The sequence below is a fragment of the Podarcis vaucheri genome, assembly GCF_965113315.1.
Source record: "Podarcis vaucheri genome assembly, chromosome: 12".
NCBI classification, from domain to species: domain Eukaryota; kingdom Metazoa; phylum Chordata; class Lepidosauria; order Squamata; family Lacertidae; genus Podarcis; species Podarcis vaucheri.
In genome coordinates, this window is record NC_138750.1 from 41,403,211 (window position 1) to 41,420,479 (window position 17,269).

At 42.3% G+C, this 17,269-nt stretch overlaps 1 protein-coding gene across 3 annotated transcripts in view; it reads right to left on the reverse strand.

The window, feature by feature from the left end:
• NEBL (nebulette) overlaps nucleotides 1-17,269 on the reverse strand; it is a 174,279-nt gene that overhangs the window by 77,906 nt on the left and 79,104 nt on the right. For all 3 annotated transcript variants that reach the window (XM_082193628.1, XM_082193629.1, XM_082193627.1), the window contains exon 3: nucleotides 1,695-1,779. In XM_082193628.1, the coding sequence (XP_082049754.1) occupies nucleotides 1,695-1,779 (85 nt within the window). The remainder of the gene's footprint in view (nucleotides 1-1,694; nucleotides 1,780-17,269) is intronic.

Here is a 17,269-nt window from a genome sequence, read left to right on the forward strand (position 1 = left end):
AGGCATCCACACGACATGCCGAGTCCAACGAAGTTTATGTTGAAGAATCATTGCTTCAACACTGGTGATCTTTGCTTCTGCCAGTACGCTGATATTAGTTCACCTGTCTTCCCAAGTGATGTGTAAAAAATTTTGGAGACACCATTGATGGAATCTTTCGAGGAGTTGGAGATGGCATTTATAAGTGGTCCATGTTTCACAAGCATACAGTTAGGTTAGTAGTACAATAGCTTTGTAAACAAGCATTTTGGTTTCCCTGCGAATGTCCCGGTCCTCAAACACTCTGCACTTTAATCGGGAGAAAGCCGCACTCGTAGAGCTCAGGTGATGCTGGATTTCAGCATCAATGTTGGCCCTTGTGGAAAGATAACTGCCAAGGTAGGAGAAGTGATCGACATTTTCCAACGTTACACCATTGAGTTGGATTTGTGGCACTGCAGAGGGGTTATTTTGTACTTGTTGGTGCAGCACTTTGGTTTTTTGGATGTTGAGTGATAGGCCAAGCTTTTCGTAAGCTTCTGCAAAGAAATTTAGGATGGTTTGGAGGTCATCCTCTGAGCGTGCGCACACTACGTTGTCATCAGCATACTGAAGCTCTATGGCAGAAGTTACAATAACCTTACTCTTTGCCATTAAGGCAACCTTTGCCCAGCTGTTGTTCTCCACAGTGCTGGCTGCAACTGATGGGAGTTGTATTTCCAAACAACTGGAGGGCCCCAGGTTGGGGAAGGCTGAATTAGAGTGAACAGAAGGCCTTCCCCTCTTCACTTGGTGCAAGTTATTAGCACTCTTGAGCATGAGTAACTTGTATCAAGGCAAGAGGCAGGCTTTCTGTTTTAATGAAGTGTAGCAAGTGCCCACTTTGGCCACACAGTCACAGGAAACAATGTAGCATGTGAACTAAATGATCACAGATTTAGGCAGACCATGATTCTCCTGAGCAGGGCAGTACTTTTCATTAGGCCAAAAGCAGTTTGATCATTTTAGTAGGACTTCAAGAAAGCCAAATATTAATGTTTCGCCATACTCCAAATTCTACAGGGAGCTACCACTGAGGAGGCTCTGTCATGCATCACCGTCAACAAGGCAACCAGGTGACCCACAACCAGGCAATCTCCTGCTGATCATTGGACCCAAGGTGGTTGATATTGGAGAAGGTGCTTCTCCCTCCTCCTTCCCATGACACCCCACCAAGAGTGCAATCAGTGGGGCCAAGAAGGGTCAGCAGCAAGAAAGGGTGCTCCACCCGAGAGATGACTGTCTCAACCAAGGAAGGTCCTAGCATCCCTCCTCAGGTGGAAAGGCCACTTTTCCCAGGAACTGGAGCACCTGCCACTGGGGCAAGTCAAATGGCACCTTAAATACTCAGAGACAGCTATGAGCAGGACCCTCCTCAGCTTGGACAAGTAGTGAAACAGTGTTTCCATGATCAAAACAACAACAAAAAGGGTATCACAAATAATTGAATAGAGCTCCACCCCCCACCCCCCAGTAAATTCAAATTCTTATTGCGCACACAAATATGTGTGTCTGTCTTGGAACATCAAGATTCCATGTGTGAGAGGAAAAACAGCAATGTGTGTTGTTTGAACTAACCCTTGGTGCTCGCACCATTGAGCTTTTATTTTAGTAATAATGGATCCCAATTGCTAATAATAATGTTCATCGCATAGGCAAAAGGATTCACAGCTTACCTGACTTTGCAATTCACTTTGTTGTTTCAGTCGAAGGTTTTCGGGTGTGTCTGCCACTGTAGTAAAGGACTGCTTTGGGTAGTGTCTAGAAGAAGAAGAAGAAAAATAGTAATGGAATTACCATGGAGGTAAGTATGTTTGGCACTGGATTTATGCACAAACAAAGTAAGCTACAGCTTAAGGCCGCAGATTATGACAGTCTTCTTTTTTAAAAAAAAACAACAACACTAAATTTGAAGTTTTACATAACTGGTTAAAAAATAAATAGGTTTATTGCAAGATATATGTTTTAGTTAGGTTTTTAGTTGCATCCTCACCTATGTATATATGCAACTATAAAACTACTTTCCATTAGAATCATACACATTTTGGAGGTAATACTATGGGGTCTATTAAAATTGACATGGCTTAGGGCCCCAGCATGTCTGTTATGAGCATTGTGTTATCGGTTGTGCTTCAGTCTCAAGGGGACATGCAAACTGAAGTTTCCTTTCATCAAACTGCAACTTGCCTCCAGTGGTCTCTAAACAGAGGACTGCAGAGATGCAGGCTGCTGTGCAGCAGCCTATTATACAGAGCAAACTGTGTATCTGTGCATGAGCAAGGGACTCCAGAGCTCTCAGTTCTTGCAAAGAACACTGCTGCACAGGAGAAAGAAACAGCTAGGGTTGGCCCATATCTTCAAAAATAAAATATTTATGACTCTTTAGATCTTAGTGTGGTTATTCTTCATTTTCAAACTTGTACAGAACATGAAATGCCTTCATTTAAAAACATGCCCCTTCTTCAGAATACTGATGCAGCATCAATACAATATACACACTTCTTCACTGTAGAATCTATGGATTGTTGCCCGAGGTCCAGGACTTGGACAAGAAATCTCCAACATAACAGTTGCTTAGTCCTTGGGGTTCTCTGGGATCTGAGTGGTAAAGGGACAGACCTGCCAGTCAAACAAACTGATTCAGATTCTATAACAGCTTAGACATCTTGAGATTAGAGGAGAGCTATGCTATCGGGCAGGGGAGATTTAAAGGCAGGTTTTTTCTCACTGCAAGCTGACTATGGCAACCCATTGAGTGCTGGTTGGCATGCAGCAATCCTGGCAAGGACTAGTTGCTCCAAGTAAGAATGTTTCAGGTTAATCAGTAGGAAGTTGTCTGTTCAGGTTTTTCTATCCAGGCAACCTTTGTGAGTCTCCGACTAAAATGCCCACCTCTCTTCAGTTGCTGCTCACTCCTGTTTCTAGTTTCTTGTTTTCACCAAGCTCTGGCCATTCTATCTGCCTTGGTGCCTCTTGGCACCATCCTCCCCTTTGTTTACCCGTTTCTTGTGAATCTGCCTTTGACAGATGATGACCCTTATTTCCTGCTGCTGGAGTAATCTCATGAGCTACAGCCTAAATTTTGGATCTTGGTTCTGCTCGTAGGTGTGCCTTTTGGCTTGACAATGAAACACTGATTTAACTGCCCTGAGCCTTGGCTTGCTTATTAGTTTTGTTTCCAGGACTGAGCAAGCAAAATGCTCAAACCATAATTTTGTAAATATACAACAACCATTACAAAACCGCCAGTTAAGCCTCCAGTAAATTTATTCAAGGGAAAATGAACCTGAATACATGCTGCCCCCCTGGGTTCTTGCTACTCAGAGAATTTGAACATGGGTGACTTGTTTTCAAAAGCATGCAAGCACATGTTATAGCAGGCACCATTTTAGAAGAATATCTCTCTCACACACACCCAAAAAACCCCCATGGAATATCTCTACCTATGCACTCTTCCTCCAGGTTCTTGCATTACAATTAACCATTATAATTTTTTTTCTACCTACTTAATTTGGGACCTGAATCAGTTAAAATGTTAATTCAGCCTTCCCCAAGCTGGTATTCTCCAGCCGTTTAGGACTACAACTCCCATTAGCCTCAGCCAGCACAGATGTACTGACTAGGGCTGATGGGAGTTGTAGTCTAAACAGCTGGAAGACACCAACTTGGGAAAGGCTGGGCTAACTGATGAATCAGGTAACGGTATTTAGCCATAATATGCACCCATAGGATTTTACTCCAGGAGCAAACTAACTATTGAATCTTAAAGTATCTCTCAGGATATGAATGAGCGGGGGTGGGGTGGGGGTGGGGTATTGTTCATGAAAGGATGAGTGGAAATGCTAGAAAACAGACACAACCATGTGAATCGGAGGCAGGGCAGAGAGAGACAGAAGCAAATATGTACAAAGTTAAAGGAAATCAGTACCGTTCCCATAAGCTTTTAAACCCAGGGCTTACTTGCTCACATAGCTAGTGCCATCTGAATGAGGATAAAAACCTACTAGGGTTTGGCTTGTGCTACCTAGAATGGTTGCTACATGGTATGAACGATGTGGTTTGGGGCAAGTAACCTTTCATTCCTGGTGAGCACAAAGCTTCGCGATCTTGATCACCACCCCCTTTTTGCATACAGACTGAGCCACCCCTATTGAGCAGTATACAAAGGGTTCCTGGCATTACGCAGGCCCTCCACCTCCCCCAAAGGTCAAGACTATTAGTGCCAGTAGTGTCAGCGTATTGGCTTACATAAGTGGAAAATATACTCAGCAAAAGATGTGCTACAAAGAACAGCAGCCTACTCAGCATCTCTTCCTCAGTTTTAAACAATACGCCTGTCACACATTAAATGTTAAATACTGAGTCATGTTCTGATTGTACAGCATCGCACATTCACAAACGTGTGAACTGACAGTTCTTATAGGTTCCCCACTCCCACCTGCTCACAGTTCTTTTCTGAATTACCTATATTAAAAAATGAAACAAAACAGTTTGCCACACATACTTGTTTGTTGAAGCAAGAGCACTGTCAGGGCTTTATTTATAAATCTTCTCAGGATCTTAAGCTCCAGTCGGAAAGAACAGAGACTCAATTTGCTAATGTAAAAGCTGTATGACATTTAGGTGTCAAGTTTTGTGTTGTTGTTTCCCCTCCCTTTTTGCCTCCTGGCATCCCAATTAGTCATCACATATTTGTTGCAAGCAAACAAATTCAACCTCACATCAATGTACGCGCTGCGGTACAGTGTCCCTGTAGAATAATTGGAGCATTATTTACTACAGACAAATGTGAAAGTTCCATGCTGTCTATAGTTCAACTACTGGAAATAATCTAGTGATGTAACACAAACAGAAATGGTACAGTGGTGGTCAGCCCGGATTGCTCAGATAGTTAGAGTGTGGTGCTGATAATGCCAAGGTTGCAGGTTCGATCCCCTTATGAGACAGCTGCATATTACTGTATTGCAGGGGGTTGGGCTAGATGATCTGTGGGTCCCTTCCAACTCTACAGTTCTATGACCCAGCCACATTTTGTGTCTGCCTTACAGTGCAAAGGGCACATCCAAAATTCCAATACTGGAAGAGACAAAAGCGTGGCTTCTCTCATCCAACAGCCACAGACTGCCACTAAAACTGTGCCTAGGGAGCCAGTTACAGATAGGTAGCCGTGTTGGTCTGCCATAGTCAAAATAAAAAAATTCCTTCCAGTAGCACCTTAAAGACCAACTAAGTTAGTTCTTGGTATGAGCTTTCGTGTGCATGCACACTTCTTCAGATACACTGAAACAGAAGTTGCCAGATCCTTCTATATAGTGTGAAGGTGGGGAGGGGTATTACTCAGAAGGGTGGTGGGAATGGGAGATTGGCAGATAGCTGAGATGAGCCTGTTGACGACTCTTAACGACTGCAATAGGTCTTACAGGAAAAGGCAAGGGGTGAAAAGGGGACCCAGCTTTTTTCAGGATGGTGCACTGACTGAAAAACAATAAAGGGAACATTATTTGATATTGTGCCTGGCTCCTAGTCTTATGTAGGCAGATGAAACAGGTGCAGAAGATGTCTGTTAGGAACTTATGCTTTTCCAACTCTCTGCATGCACCATGAGGTAGCATGCAACATGGCTGATATACATGTACATCCAATTTCTGCAGTTTTCCCTCCTCAACTTTATGAAAAGGTAGAATCTGGTATTTCAAAGAAATCAATTTTGAAAAACTGGAATGAAAACGGTGGCAGTCCTCAAACTATTTTTGACTCGGCCACTTCATAAATTATGCAAGTTTATGTAAATGTTTTTTTAAGATTTGGAAGCCACACAAAAGCTGGCTTCTGGTCAGGGAGGCAACATTTAGATGATTTCTAAATATTATAGGAACTAATATGTAGGCAAATGTAACAAATGAAACAATCCTCCGGAAAACAACTGCAAAGAGAAAAACCCATGTCCTTCACTACTTCTGTTAGTAAAGAGTGTTGCGAGTATTAAATGTTTATTTGGCCTTACAATAACAGTGCATAGCAGGAAGACATTCAACCACATATATGGGAAAACTCCCTAAGAACACAGCAAATCAAAACACATGCAACCTCAGTCAAGTTGATGCCACTCTGACTGGTTATTAAGCAACATCTCCATACACACCCTCTTGGGTACTTGACTAACACCGAGAACAGAATTAACTCTTAGATTGCAAACCGAACCATCCAACCACTTCCAAAATGCCTTACTACTGTACGGTGGTTTTCAACCAGTGTGCCGTGGCACCGTGGGGTGCCTTGAATGACAGCCAGGGGTGCCTTGGACAACACTGGCCTCATTCCTTCCCTCTCACGTCTCTGCCTCCCTTGCACAGCTGTTTATTGCAGCAGCTCTGGCTACAAGCACCCCAGGTGAATGGTGCCTCTGGGGCTGACCAGGGGGTGCTTCCCATGCCCCTGTGGGGCAGTGTGAGAAAGCACTTCTCTTTGTGGCAGGGGGGACAGCTCAGACACCAGGAGCGGCAGCTGCAGCTGCCCAAAGGACTCCCAAGGAGATTGGAGCAGAGAGGGGTGAGTGGCTGCTGGCTGCCGGTAACATAAATGGGCTCCTGAGCCCCACAGGGGTGCTGCAGAAAGAATATAGTTTGTCAAGGGAGCTATGGACCTCAAAAGGCTGAAAATCTCTGCCCTACTATATTATGCCCTAGCTTTGCGAGGAAAGAGCTTGGGCAGTTTTTATTTTTCTGTGTGCTGGACATGAAGCTCTCTTTAAAGTTAGAATTTCTCTTTGAAGTCCAACTGATGTGCTTTCTGCTGTGTACTCTGCTCTTTGAAGTTCACCATCAAAATATTTCTGATAGTAGAAAATTTGTAAGATGAGTTTTGAAACAAGAGGATGCTGTGCACACAATGCTAGACAACTAGCAGCAAATAATTAGCATCTGACCCTTGTTTAATTAGATTGAGAATAAGCAGGATGGGAGGGTGGTATAATTCTGCAGAATTAAATAAACAAATACACCTCTCTCTCTTTTTCAGAAGCAGAATACGCAAACACTGTGTTAAAATTGAGGCTGCTTTTTGTAGTGACAGAGCAAATGAAAGGTTTCAAAGCAAGCCCACTCTATTTTTTTTTTAAAAAAGAGTCAGCGCTGGACGCAATAGAAATAGTTATCGTGTTTGCTTTTACTTATATGCTAAAATTGAAATGTTGCAACTAAATATTCATAAAAAGGAAAGCTGATTATTCTTGCTTTTTGTGTTTTCGGTAAAACAATAGGGAAGAAGAGGGAAGAAAATGCATATTTTTTATTCAGTACTAGAGTTGTATTGATTTCTTATCTTACAGCACCAGTATTTTATTTTTATTTTTTAAAAAAAATCTCCTCAAACACTGTCATAAACAAGAACAATACATAGAAGCTGAAGTCGCATCAGCAGTAGCAGAATTTGTTGTTGTTTGTGATTGGTGGTAGCAGTGGGGGGAGCAGGAAGAGGCCAGATAAAGGCAGCAAGAAGAAGGGGGAAATGAAAAGAAATAATTTCCCACCTACTTTCATCTTTTGTGATTTTTCTCTGTATCCTATATTTAATAAAATATGTAAACCACTAAACATGGTGCTTTTAAAACAGTATTTCAATTAAAATATACTGCCTAATTCCATAGCACGGCATCTCATAAGACTGGTTCATCCACAAGTTGTTGTCATACATAATGTTTCTTGCAAGAGAGACAAGACTTCATGTTTGCCCAAAAACATGAATGCAGACATCAGTGTTACTATGGACTAGACTCCCTCACTTCACTGTATGGAGCAATTACAAGGGTTCTGGTAGTGGTGGTGTGCTTTCGTGTGTACACATGTGTAAGCAGCTTATGAAAGTGGTTTTACTCACTCTCCTCACCTGAAGGCCCATGTTTTGTGTGCTTGTCATTTCAGAAAAGGATTGTCTAATCCTGCTGGTTATGTCATCCACAGAAGTGTCTTTTCTTGATTTTCTTTGAAGAGGGGAGGTTACATTTTCATAGCTAACAGACGTCGTGTTGTTTTAATAATTCACATTTGATATGCTATTTCTAAAGGAATACCTAATCTGCAATTTATAAACCACAACTGTTATGCTGATAAAGAGCAGCCTGTGAGTGGATGCAATTCTGGTTTGTTTTTCTAAATTAGCAATGTAAACCAGATTGTGCTATTTTGAGGCAAACTTTGATGCCATTCAATTGAGTTTAACAGCCATTGTCCAATGCATCCTTTACGTCACATCATTCCAGCACATTCTGAGGGGGAGGGACACGGCCCCTGCAGCTGCTTGCAACTTTTTCGTGTGATGGGCACCTTTTTCAACAGGATGGCCTAGAGTAATGCAACATCCAGTTCATCTAGAAAAGAATATGCAGCCACAAGAAACAGTCACATAAACCTGTTCTGCTGCCCCCACCAAATTGCATTTTTAAAAATGGGGTAAAGAACACAAATGTGAGTGTAATGGTTCTAGGGGTTGCTCGTGCATAAGCCGGTGCAAACACCTGGCTGGATTGCCTGAGTGAACCTTTTCTGTCCGGACAGCCACTCACCCGTGGCTGTCTCAATCGCTGGCAGAATCCGTCAGTGGGCGTTTCTTAAACTTCTTCCAGCAAAGAAGCTCTTTGACGCCTAGTCTCCTCCTACTCTCTGCGCGAAAGCCTTCTGCGCAAGGAGGGCATAGGCAGCGGAGGACCTCTACTCTCCCCGCTGGTCCCTGGCAATGAGTCATGGGACCGCCTTGCCACTTCCCCCATCTGCCCCCCTTCTCCACTGGTGCTACGCTGATTCTCTTCCCCAGAAGATGGGCTGCATCTCCCAATCCCGGGACGCTCTCCGGAATCCCTCTTGATTTTGCTCTCTCCCTCCGGCACTGATGGCAGTTCCCTGACAGTGAGTGACGTGAATAAACAACCAACAAAAATAATTGAAGTCTTTTCGATTAAATGGACAGAATAGCAGCACACAAAGAATTATTGCACATCTCTAAGAGGATAGAAAGTAAAAAGGGGAAGAAGAATAGGCATTTAGTTCAATGACTTTAACTGTGTGTTTGAATCCCATGGTTGAGTTTCTCCACATCTCTTTTTAAATTGCTTAATATACCAAAAGAAGACATACAGCGCCAGCCCAACCATTAGGCAGAGTGAAGCAACTACAGTTGCTGCTGGGGATGAGGAGCAGCGATGGCAGAACACAGAGATACTCAAAATCACCTTCTGCAGCTTTGAAAGTGACAATTTTCAGTGGTCCCAATCTGGATCAGAACCGCATAACTGCTGGTTTGGGGTTGGGGTGTTTTTAATAAAACCTAGAAAAATCCATATACAGAATTCAGATACACCTTTAGAATAGCATCTAGTCTGAGGCAGGAAGCTTCCTCACACCACTGGTCCATCTAACCTAGTAATACCAACACGGACCAGCAGTGGCTCTCCAAGGCTTCAAGCAGGAGTCCTTCCCATCCCTACCAGGAGATACCACAAACTCAACCTGGGACATTCTGCATGCAAAGCATGTGCCCTGCCACTGAGCTATGGCTGACTCTTATTCTTAGTGACAGTAAAAGAGGATAGTGAGCAGACTGTGCCAAAAGCTTCATAGAAAATATTGGTGCGGAAGGTGTCCCCAAGCTTCACAGAACTGGAACATGCTGCCCCTAAGATTGTCTCAAAGTTTGGAGCTTGGCCCTCTGCCCATAGTGTTCATTATAGACAATAAAACGTGTAGCAGTATATATTTTCGGTACATGTACTAGTCAAACTCCTGCTGTGCTCAACACAAAGGAAAGTTTACTAAATGAGAAACGCAGTTGCTTTAAAAGGGTGTGCACCCACTTTCTAAACTAGCAGCAGACTGTTCTAGAGAGTGATGACGGTCTTCTGGAAGTTTCAGAGAGCTCAGTTCAGCCAGCTGACATTCCCAGACTGGCACTAATGCCAACGCTCCATTAAATTGTATTCTCATAAAACCTTTCAAAAGGTCACCTTGCAAGTTCCCGCAATAAGCCTGTGGCTGGGAAGAGTTGCTTTTACATTAAGAACTCCTGGGCACTTGTAATGGAGTCCATAAACTCCAGCTACCAAGTTTTATTATTTATTTTCTATTTATTTGATGAGCTGTGTCATACTCTATCCTGTGGGCTGAGAGCACCTGGCATCAGTTTTTGTTTTTGTTTTTATTATATTTTTATTCTCCTTTTCATAGAATTCATTGTCTCCTAAAGCAATTCAAATCATTCATATATATGCATATACACACAAACACAGAGAGACTCTTACAAAATAGAAAGCATACCGGGGAAAGAGAGTGGAAGGAAAAGGAGAAGAGGGAGATCAGTTCTTCAAAGCCTCATGTTTATTACTTTTGTCCCCAAGGAGCTAGCAATCTAAGCAATTACAGCAGGGTGGTCCAATATGCAACTCTCGAGGCCTTTCTTGGCAGCCCTCAGCAACATTTGACACCATTCCTCAGCCCTTGCGCTGCCTTCCCATAGCCAGGTAAGGTAGGTACTAGTTTGGGGGAAGGAGGCGTGAGGGTTCTGACAGGGTCCCAGAGTCCTCCCCACCCCTACCTAAAGCCTAAAGGCAAAGGTAAAGGTACCCCTGTCCGTACAGGCCAGTCGTGTCCGACTCTGGGGTTGCGCGCCCATCTCGCTTAAGAGGCCGGGGGCCAGTGCTGTCTGAAGACACTTCCGGGTCACGTGGCCAGCGTGACAAGCTGCATCTGGCAAGCCAGCACAGCACACGGAAACGCCGTTTACCTTCCCGCTAGTAAGCGGTCCCTATTTATCTACTTGCACCCGGGGGTGCTTTCGAACTGCTAGGTTGGCAGGCGCTGGGACCGAGCAACGGGAGCGCACCCCGCCGTGGGGATTCGAACCACCGACCTGACGATCGGCAAGTCCTAGGCGCTGAGGTTTTACCCACAGCGCCACCCGCGTCCCTACCAAAAGCCTACTTGGTGCTTTTCCAGCTATGGGAAGAAGGTGGGAGAGCTCTAGAAGATTCAACTCCTAAATGATCTTCAAGGTCCCTTCCAACGTTTATAATTATATGTAGATGGTATTGATTGCCAGTTGGGTACTTGAAAAGTGAAATAGCAGTTTCAGTTGCATAGACTCCAAGTCTCTATACCTGAACCAAAAAATCTGGGCCTTAGGTCTACCCCTGCGCCATCCAACTCCAAAGCAGTGGTGAAGCCTGAACGCACCACAATGTAAGATACCATAATATGTCCACATTGCCTAAATAACGCATCTGTTAAGGGTGCAGTCCTTAAGAGTTGCATTTTCTTGGTATTTTGGAACTTGAGCAGCAGATATAGCAAGCCCTTAACACAACATGTTAAAACTGAAAGTTGTTTTTATTTCTGTTTTGTTGTTGTTAATTGATCGAAATGATATGGAAGACTAAGCAAAACAAAGTTGGCATGGTAGATATTCAGGTTTGTTGCCAGGCTGGCTGTTTTGTCATTACAATAGGGCAAACCCATGGCTGCAAAAAGGTCTGAAAGCAAAATACATAAAGAGTTTAGGAATGTACACTTGTATATCAGTAATTGTCTTTGGACAGACCTTGGGGGTTAACTTCAAAATGGAAATTTCCAAAATGAAAGGTACAAATATCCCTGCCACATTTTCTTGACCCTTGGACACTCATTTAGAGTGAAGAATATCTGTGCTGCCTATTGCTATTCCCACAGCAAGAATGGAAATCTGACAATGAGTGAAATTTGGAGATGTGTGACCTTGTCAAACTTGGCAGTCTAATGACTCACCACACAGCACTCTCTGCTCCTGTTCTAACACTGGCAGCGTTTATATTTCTGCATGAGTGACACCTTTATATGATGGAAGAATTAGTAAAGATTTGGGAAGACTATCCATGTTCTGAGCCATTCTCATTCGTCATTTAGAAAAACAAATATTTTGGGGAGGGATTGTTTCAGGCAAAAGCAATTCCCTATCATTGCCTCTGTCTATTTGAAGACCTGGTGTCATTAAATAAACTGGCAGAAACAGGAAATCAAGCCACACATGTTTTGTATAAAAGTACAGGCCTGCTTTTCTAAACTATGATTACTTCCAAGTGACATCTCCTATACGACGAAACATAAACTCCTTATTTTGCATAAAGCAATTCTATGGTACACTGTGTACTCAAAACAGTTAATCCCATCAAATACACATTCTCTCCCTGCCAGTGAGGGCAAGAATAGATTTATAGATCAGTACATGCCATTCATTGATTAATGCATCATAACAGTCCCTAGGGGAGTGTCACAGATCTGATATCCAAGTTTTACATTTGCATGTGCACTTGGCTTTTTTAGAGTTACCAGTTAATTATTTCAGCCAGCTTTTCCAATTTAAATGCGCAGAGTTACCTCTAACAACTGTCGTTTCAGATAGTACCAAAAAACCAAAAAAAAAAACCCAGATATTTAATTCCTATGATTCAATATGGTCTGAATACTCGTGTCTCTCAAGTAATACCGTCCCCCCCACCCCCCAAAATGGAGTTAGGCACAACAAAAAATTGTTTATTTATTTATTCCTCCAATTTGTAGACCACTCTTTGTCACATGAGGTTTAATACTAAATTGTTCATCTCAGAGCCCCAGCTACCCAATGACAGACATACTGAGGGCCAGCCAGGGCATAAAAGGGAGACAGCTCATTCCAGAACTGCTTGTCCTCAAAGGTTTTCTGGTGTTTAGGTATTCTTGATTCTCCACATATTTTGGTATTAGTAGAGTTTCCTTAATCATTTGCCAATTTTAAAATATTTGTTACGAAGTCAAATAAAAGCTTCCAAAATCCTTCCAGTCTTTCCTTTTGATCTGGAATGCTTCTAGTTTTTAAAGATGTGTTTCCCATGATCTAATGCACAATGTGGAACTACCATTTTCCCCTAGGAAAATGAGCCTCTTGGTGACATCACCATTCATCTCCCCCACTCACTCCCTGACTTCATGAGACAAGTTGTATGGTGGTCCATAGATCTTTGTCCCTCTCTACTAGGAAACAGCAACGGCATGGAGAAAGGGAGGGAGCAAACGAGCTCTCCTTCTACATAGGAGTAACATAAGCAAGAGTGGCCCATCGCCACTATGCTGAGTCCAACCAGGTACAGAACTTGGGCGTACGTTCAAGACCAACCAGCTAAATACGGAAGGATTCTTTATATCACCTTAGCATACAACACATCAGTTTTTGTCTCTGTTTCTACTATTATTCATTTCTAATATAAGGGGAAGGGTAGAGAAGAGACAGAACAAACAAGAAGAAGAAAAAGAATGTATATGTGACCTCTTCAGACCACAAATGATCAATCCTATCTCAGCGCCAAAGGCTAAGGTAGGAAATAAGGTCAAACAAACAAGCATACAGAAAGATTCTGGCTTCCACAAGAAACCTAGAGGAGTCTCCATGTCAAAAGCAATATAGCACCCATGAGCTAGAATGCATATCAGTTACTGAATGTGACAGATACAGAAAGCGATCTTGACACCATTGGTTTGCAAGCAATAAGCTTATTTTAAAAATTTATTGCTAACAAATGCCTCTGCACAACATTTCTTTTTATATAATTTTAATGGTGAATTAAATATTATTTAATTTTGATCTCATCTTTCTCCATTCCAGAGACTCAAGGCAGATTGCAAACTCAGTAAGTGCAGCCCAAGACAAAATGCACTCAGTGGCCAGAGGCCTTAAAAATATTACAAAACCTATGGGTGATAGCCAATGTCAGCTACTCAGAGTAGGCCTACATATTTAGCATTGCTATTAATGTTTCCTGATTTACCAGAGATGTGAATTCCAAATCAGCAGTTTTTCAGAAACAAAGTAGGTGCTATATAAATGCAAATAATACATAATATAAAGCAGCCTTCTTGTTGTTTTCAATATTAAGAAGTAGTCTGTGGAACCTGGCTAGGATAGTCATTTGCACATCCAAAAAAAGAGGGCAGAAGAGAATACAGATTTGTATAAAATGTGTATATGCTAAGTGACAGGGGGGGGGACATACAAATTTAGAAATAATTTAAATAGAAGACCACTATATGGAAGACTATGGCCAGGTGAACTATGTGCCTGCTCCAAGTTCTGGGAAACTTCAAGCACCCTGCTCTTCCTTAATATTTATTACATTTATACACCACCTTACCCCCCCCCCCCCCGGAGGAGCTCAGTATGGTTCTCTGCTCCCCATTTTATCCTTGCAAAAAACCCTGAGAGCTAGGTTAGGCTCAGAAACAGAGACTGAACCAAGGTAACCCAGTGAGCTCCGTAGCTGAGTGGGGATTCATGCCCTGGTGTCCAACACCCTAACAATTACACCACATAAAGTAAGCCTAGGACACACAGCCACCCCAATTCTGGCAATTCTGGCATATGCTCTTCTAAAAATGTCATATAAAGAAATGCCTGGGATACAGTGCCTATGCTGTTTAGGTATACATCTGTACAAATCCATATATTATTCAACACAGTCTATATGTATAAAACTACCCCACAGTGGCAATCTATGAGTTTGGCAGGAGAACTGACTATTTTTCAATTCTAACTATCCCTTGCAAAGTGCATTAGTTACACATTTATATATTTACCAAATGTTTTATTTATCCATTCATTATTGTGCCTAACATTTGCTCCTCTGCGATCTCTAAGCTTTTCTCAGTAAAAAAAACAATCAAAACCCCTTCATTGACAGGAATAAGCTATCACTAATACTTTCAAGCTATATCTAGGAAAACTGGATTCCTCTTGCCAGAAGAGAGTTGGGGGCCACTGCCACATATGTGCGTATGGATGTTGCCGGTCCTAATGAAGGGTCCATGAAATCATTGGAGCCAAATAACATTCTTGTTGATTTTTTAGTACAATATTTATATCCCACTCTTCAGTCTGGAGATTTTCAGGATGGCTTACAATTAAAAACATCAATCATAAATTATAAAGTTAGCATCACTATCAAAAAAACAAACAAAAGGCAAATAAAAGACAAGACTGGCACTAAACTAGTTTCTTAAGAATTGTACAGTACAAGCAACAAGTCACCCCTAACCCCGTTTCCTGGAGTAGATTTTCAATGCTTTTTATTTTTTGTGTAAATCTTGTTGCTATAAAATATGCTGTAGAAATGCTACTTAGAAGTACTGGTAGGTCTCATTCAGTTCAATGAGTCTTCCACCCTGGGTGAAACTCAATCAAGACAAGAGGTACTCCTAGCAGGTGATTCTTCTGCCCAGTTGATCCACAGAGGGAATGCTTATGAACTTTAATACATGCAAGTTTCCATTAGCAGCTGTAAAACAAATCTCTCTGTTCCCTCCTTGTCACTTTCAGATTGTGCCTCTTTATAACAGTATAAAACACTGTCTATAAAACACTGAGGTGCCATGTACCTCGATGGAACTGAATTTAAAAGAAATAGTAACACAATCAATCCATATGTGAAGAATTGTGGTTGGGGGTAGAGGTTTCCTGCTATTGGCCATTTATTCCAGCAGTTGCTTCACTGTCTACTGCATGAGCTTCCCTACTGGGCATTGTTTCAACAATGCAAGTAGTCATCAGCAGCATTACAGTTTCATGGAAACAGAACACTACTTCGCACACATTTACAGTAAACTCTCAATGGGTTTCATTTCCCCCCCCTTAGCAATAGTGCTAACAGCTACTATCCAACTGAATAAGATTCACTCAGCAGTTCATCGTACACAGCCAACAATGTTTTGGTCCATTAATTTTTCACATTGGTCAAAAGCCAATATGTCTCCACTACTCATTTTTTAACAAGTGAGTGTGAGAAGCAGGATTGCCAATCAACCAGGAAAAGACTGGTCCAGCTGGGGCTGGGGAGGGAGGGGGGAGAGCGTAGAAAGGAAAAGGAAAAAGGCACCAATTACAGGAAGAAAACAGCACTCTGTGGCACTCCTACTTTACTGCTCCTGCTGTTGTTTTAATTTTAATGTATTGTTTCTTTGTTTCTTAATTTGTATTCCCACTTTCCATTACCCCGGGCTTTTAACACAACCAATGCTTAAGCACTGTCATCTGAGACCAACAGCCACTCCAACAAGCTGCAGCAGTGGTGAGAGAGTCGGAAAGAGGTTTCATTTCATCAGCTGTGCTAAAATACCAACTCCATTGGACTCCTTGTGCCCCTGAATGGTTTCCATTCCATCTAGTCATTATAAGTTGTAGCCAATGAAGTCCTCCTCAGAGTAGACCCTAAGTTAGTTGTGTTCTTTAATTTCAATAGGTGTGCCAAGGGAGACCAAGAGGAAGAGATGAGTCCAAATGGTGAAAAGGCGCAGATGTATCCCTCTCCTGCTGCGAAAAGCTCCCCACCCTCCTGGTCTCCCAGAACCAGGAGAGGCATGAAAAGGGCAGAGGAAAGGTTGGCTTCGTGCAGGCGCAATCACCAGTTGCTTGGGGGAAACCATGGAGAGGAGAGGACTTAGGCAGCTGTCAGTCTCAGCAACTGCTTCATGAGGACAGGATGAGTTGCTATGCTCATTAGGCCTGACACTCCTGTGCAGATCCTGTTTTTGCTAATAAAGAGTTAACTCCAACTTGCTTGGTGTGATTTACTGCTGGCTCCTGTCATCCACACCTTCAAAGCTCTATTCAGGAGGGAGTGCTGAGCAGCCTCCCACCCACCCAAGGAGATATCTGCCTCTGTTTAGATCCCACATATCAATTGGAATAATGCAGCTAGTTTTGCTGATTAAAAATACCTTACATAATACAGCTAATTTCAATGCTGTTCTGTGCAACCATAAACCAGCACTTTAATTTCATTTTGTTAACTAATGAATCTGTTACTTTGCATTTATTAATGAAGACCACCGGCACCTCAGCCCTGCCCCTACCCGCTGCACAAGTCATGTGTTGTTGAAGATGCAGCATTAGTGGTTTATCCTATGCTATACTGCATCACCCCAAACTTACAAGCTTTTTCACTTTTCTCCAGCATGTTAAAAATCCTACTGATATGACTAATGAATCAACCACATAAATCCTATTCTATACACTTAAACTGTAATCAGCTCAGATAAATATTCTGTTTCCATAGTGATTACTTTACATTTCAATGCTCCCTGGGATAAATCAAACAGAAAAATCCTCTGACAGAAGTAGTGATATGACAAACAGGTAGGATTTCAAGAAGGCGTACTATCTGCCTAACATTAAAACCATTTTAAATATTCTGAAGACATCCAGAGCA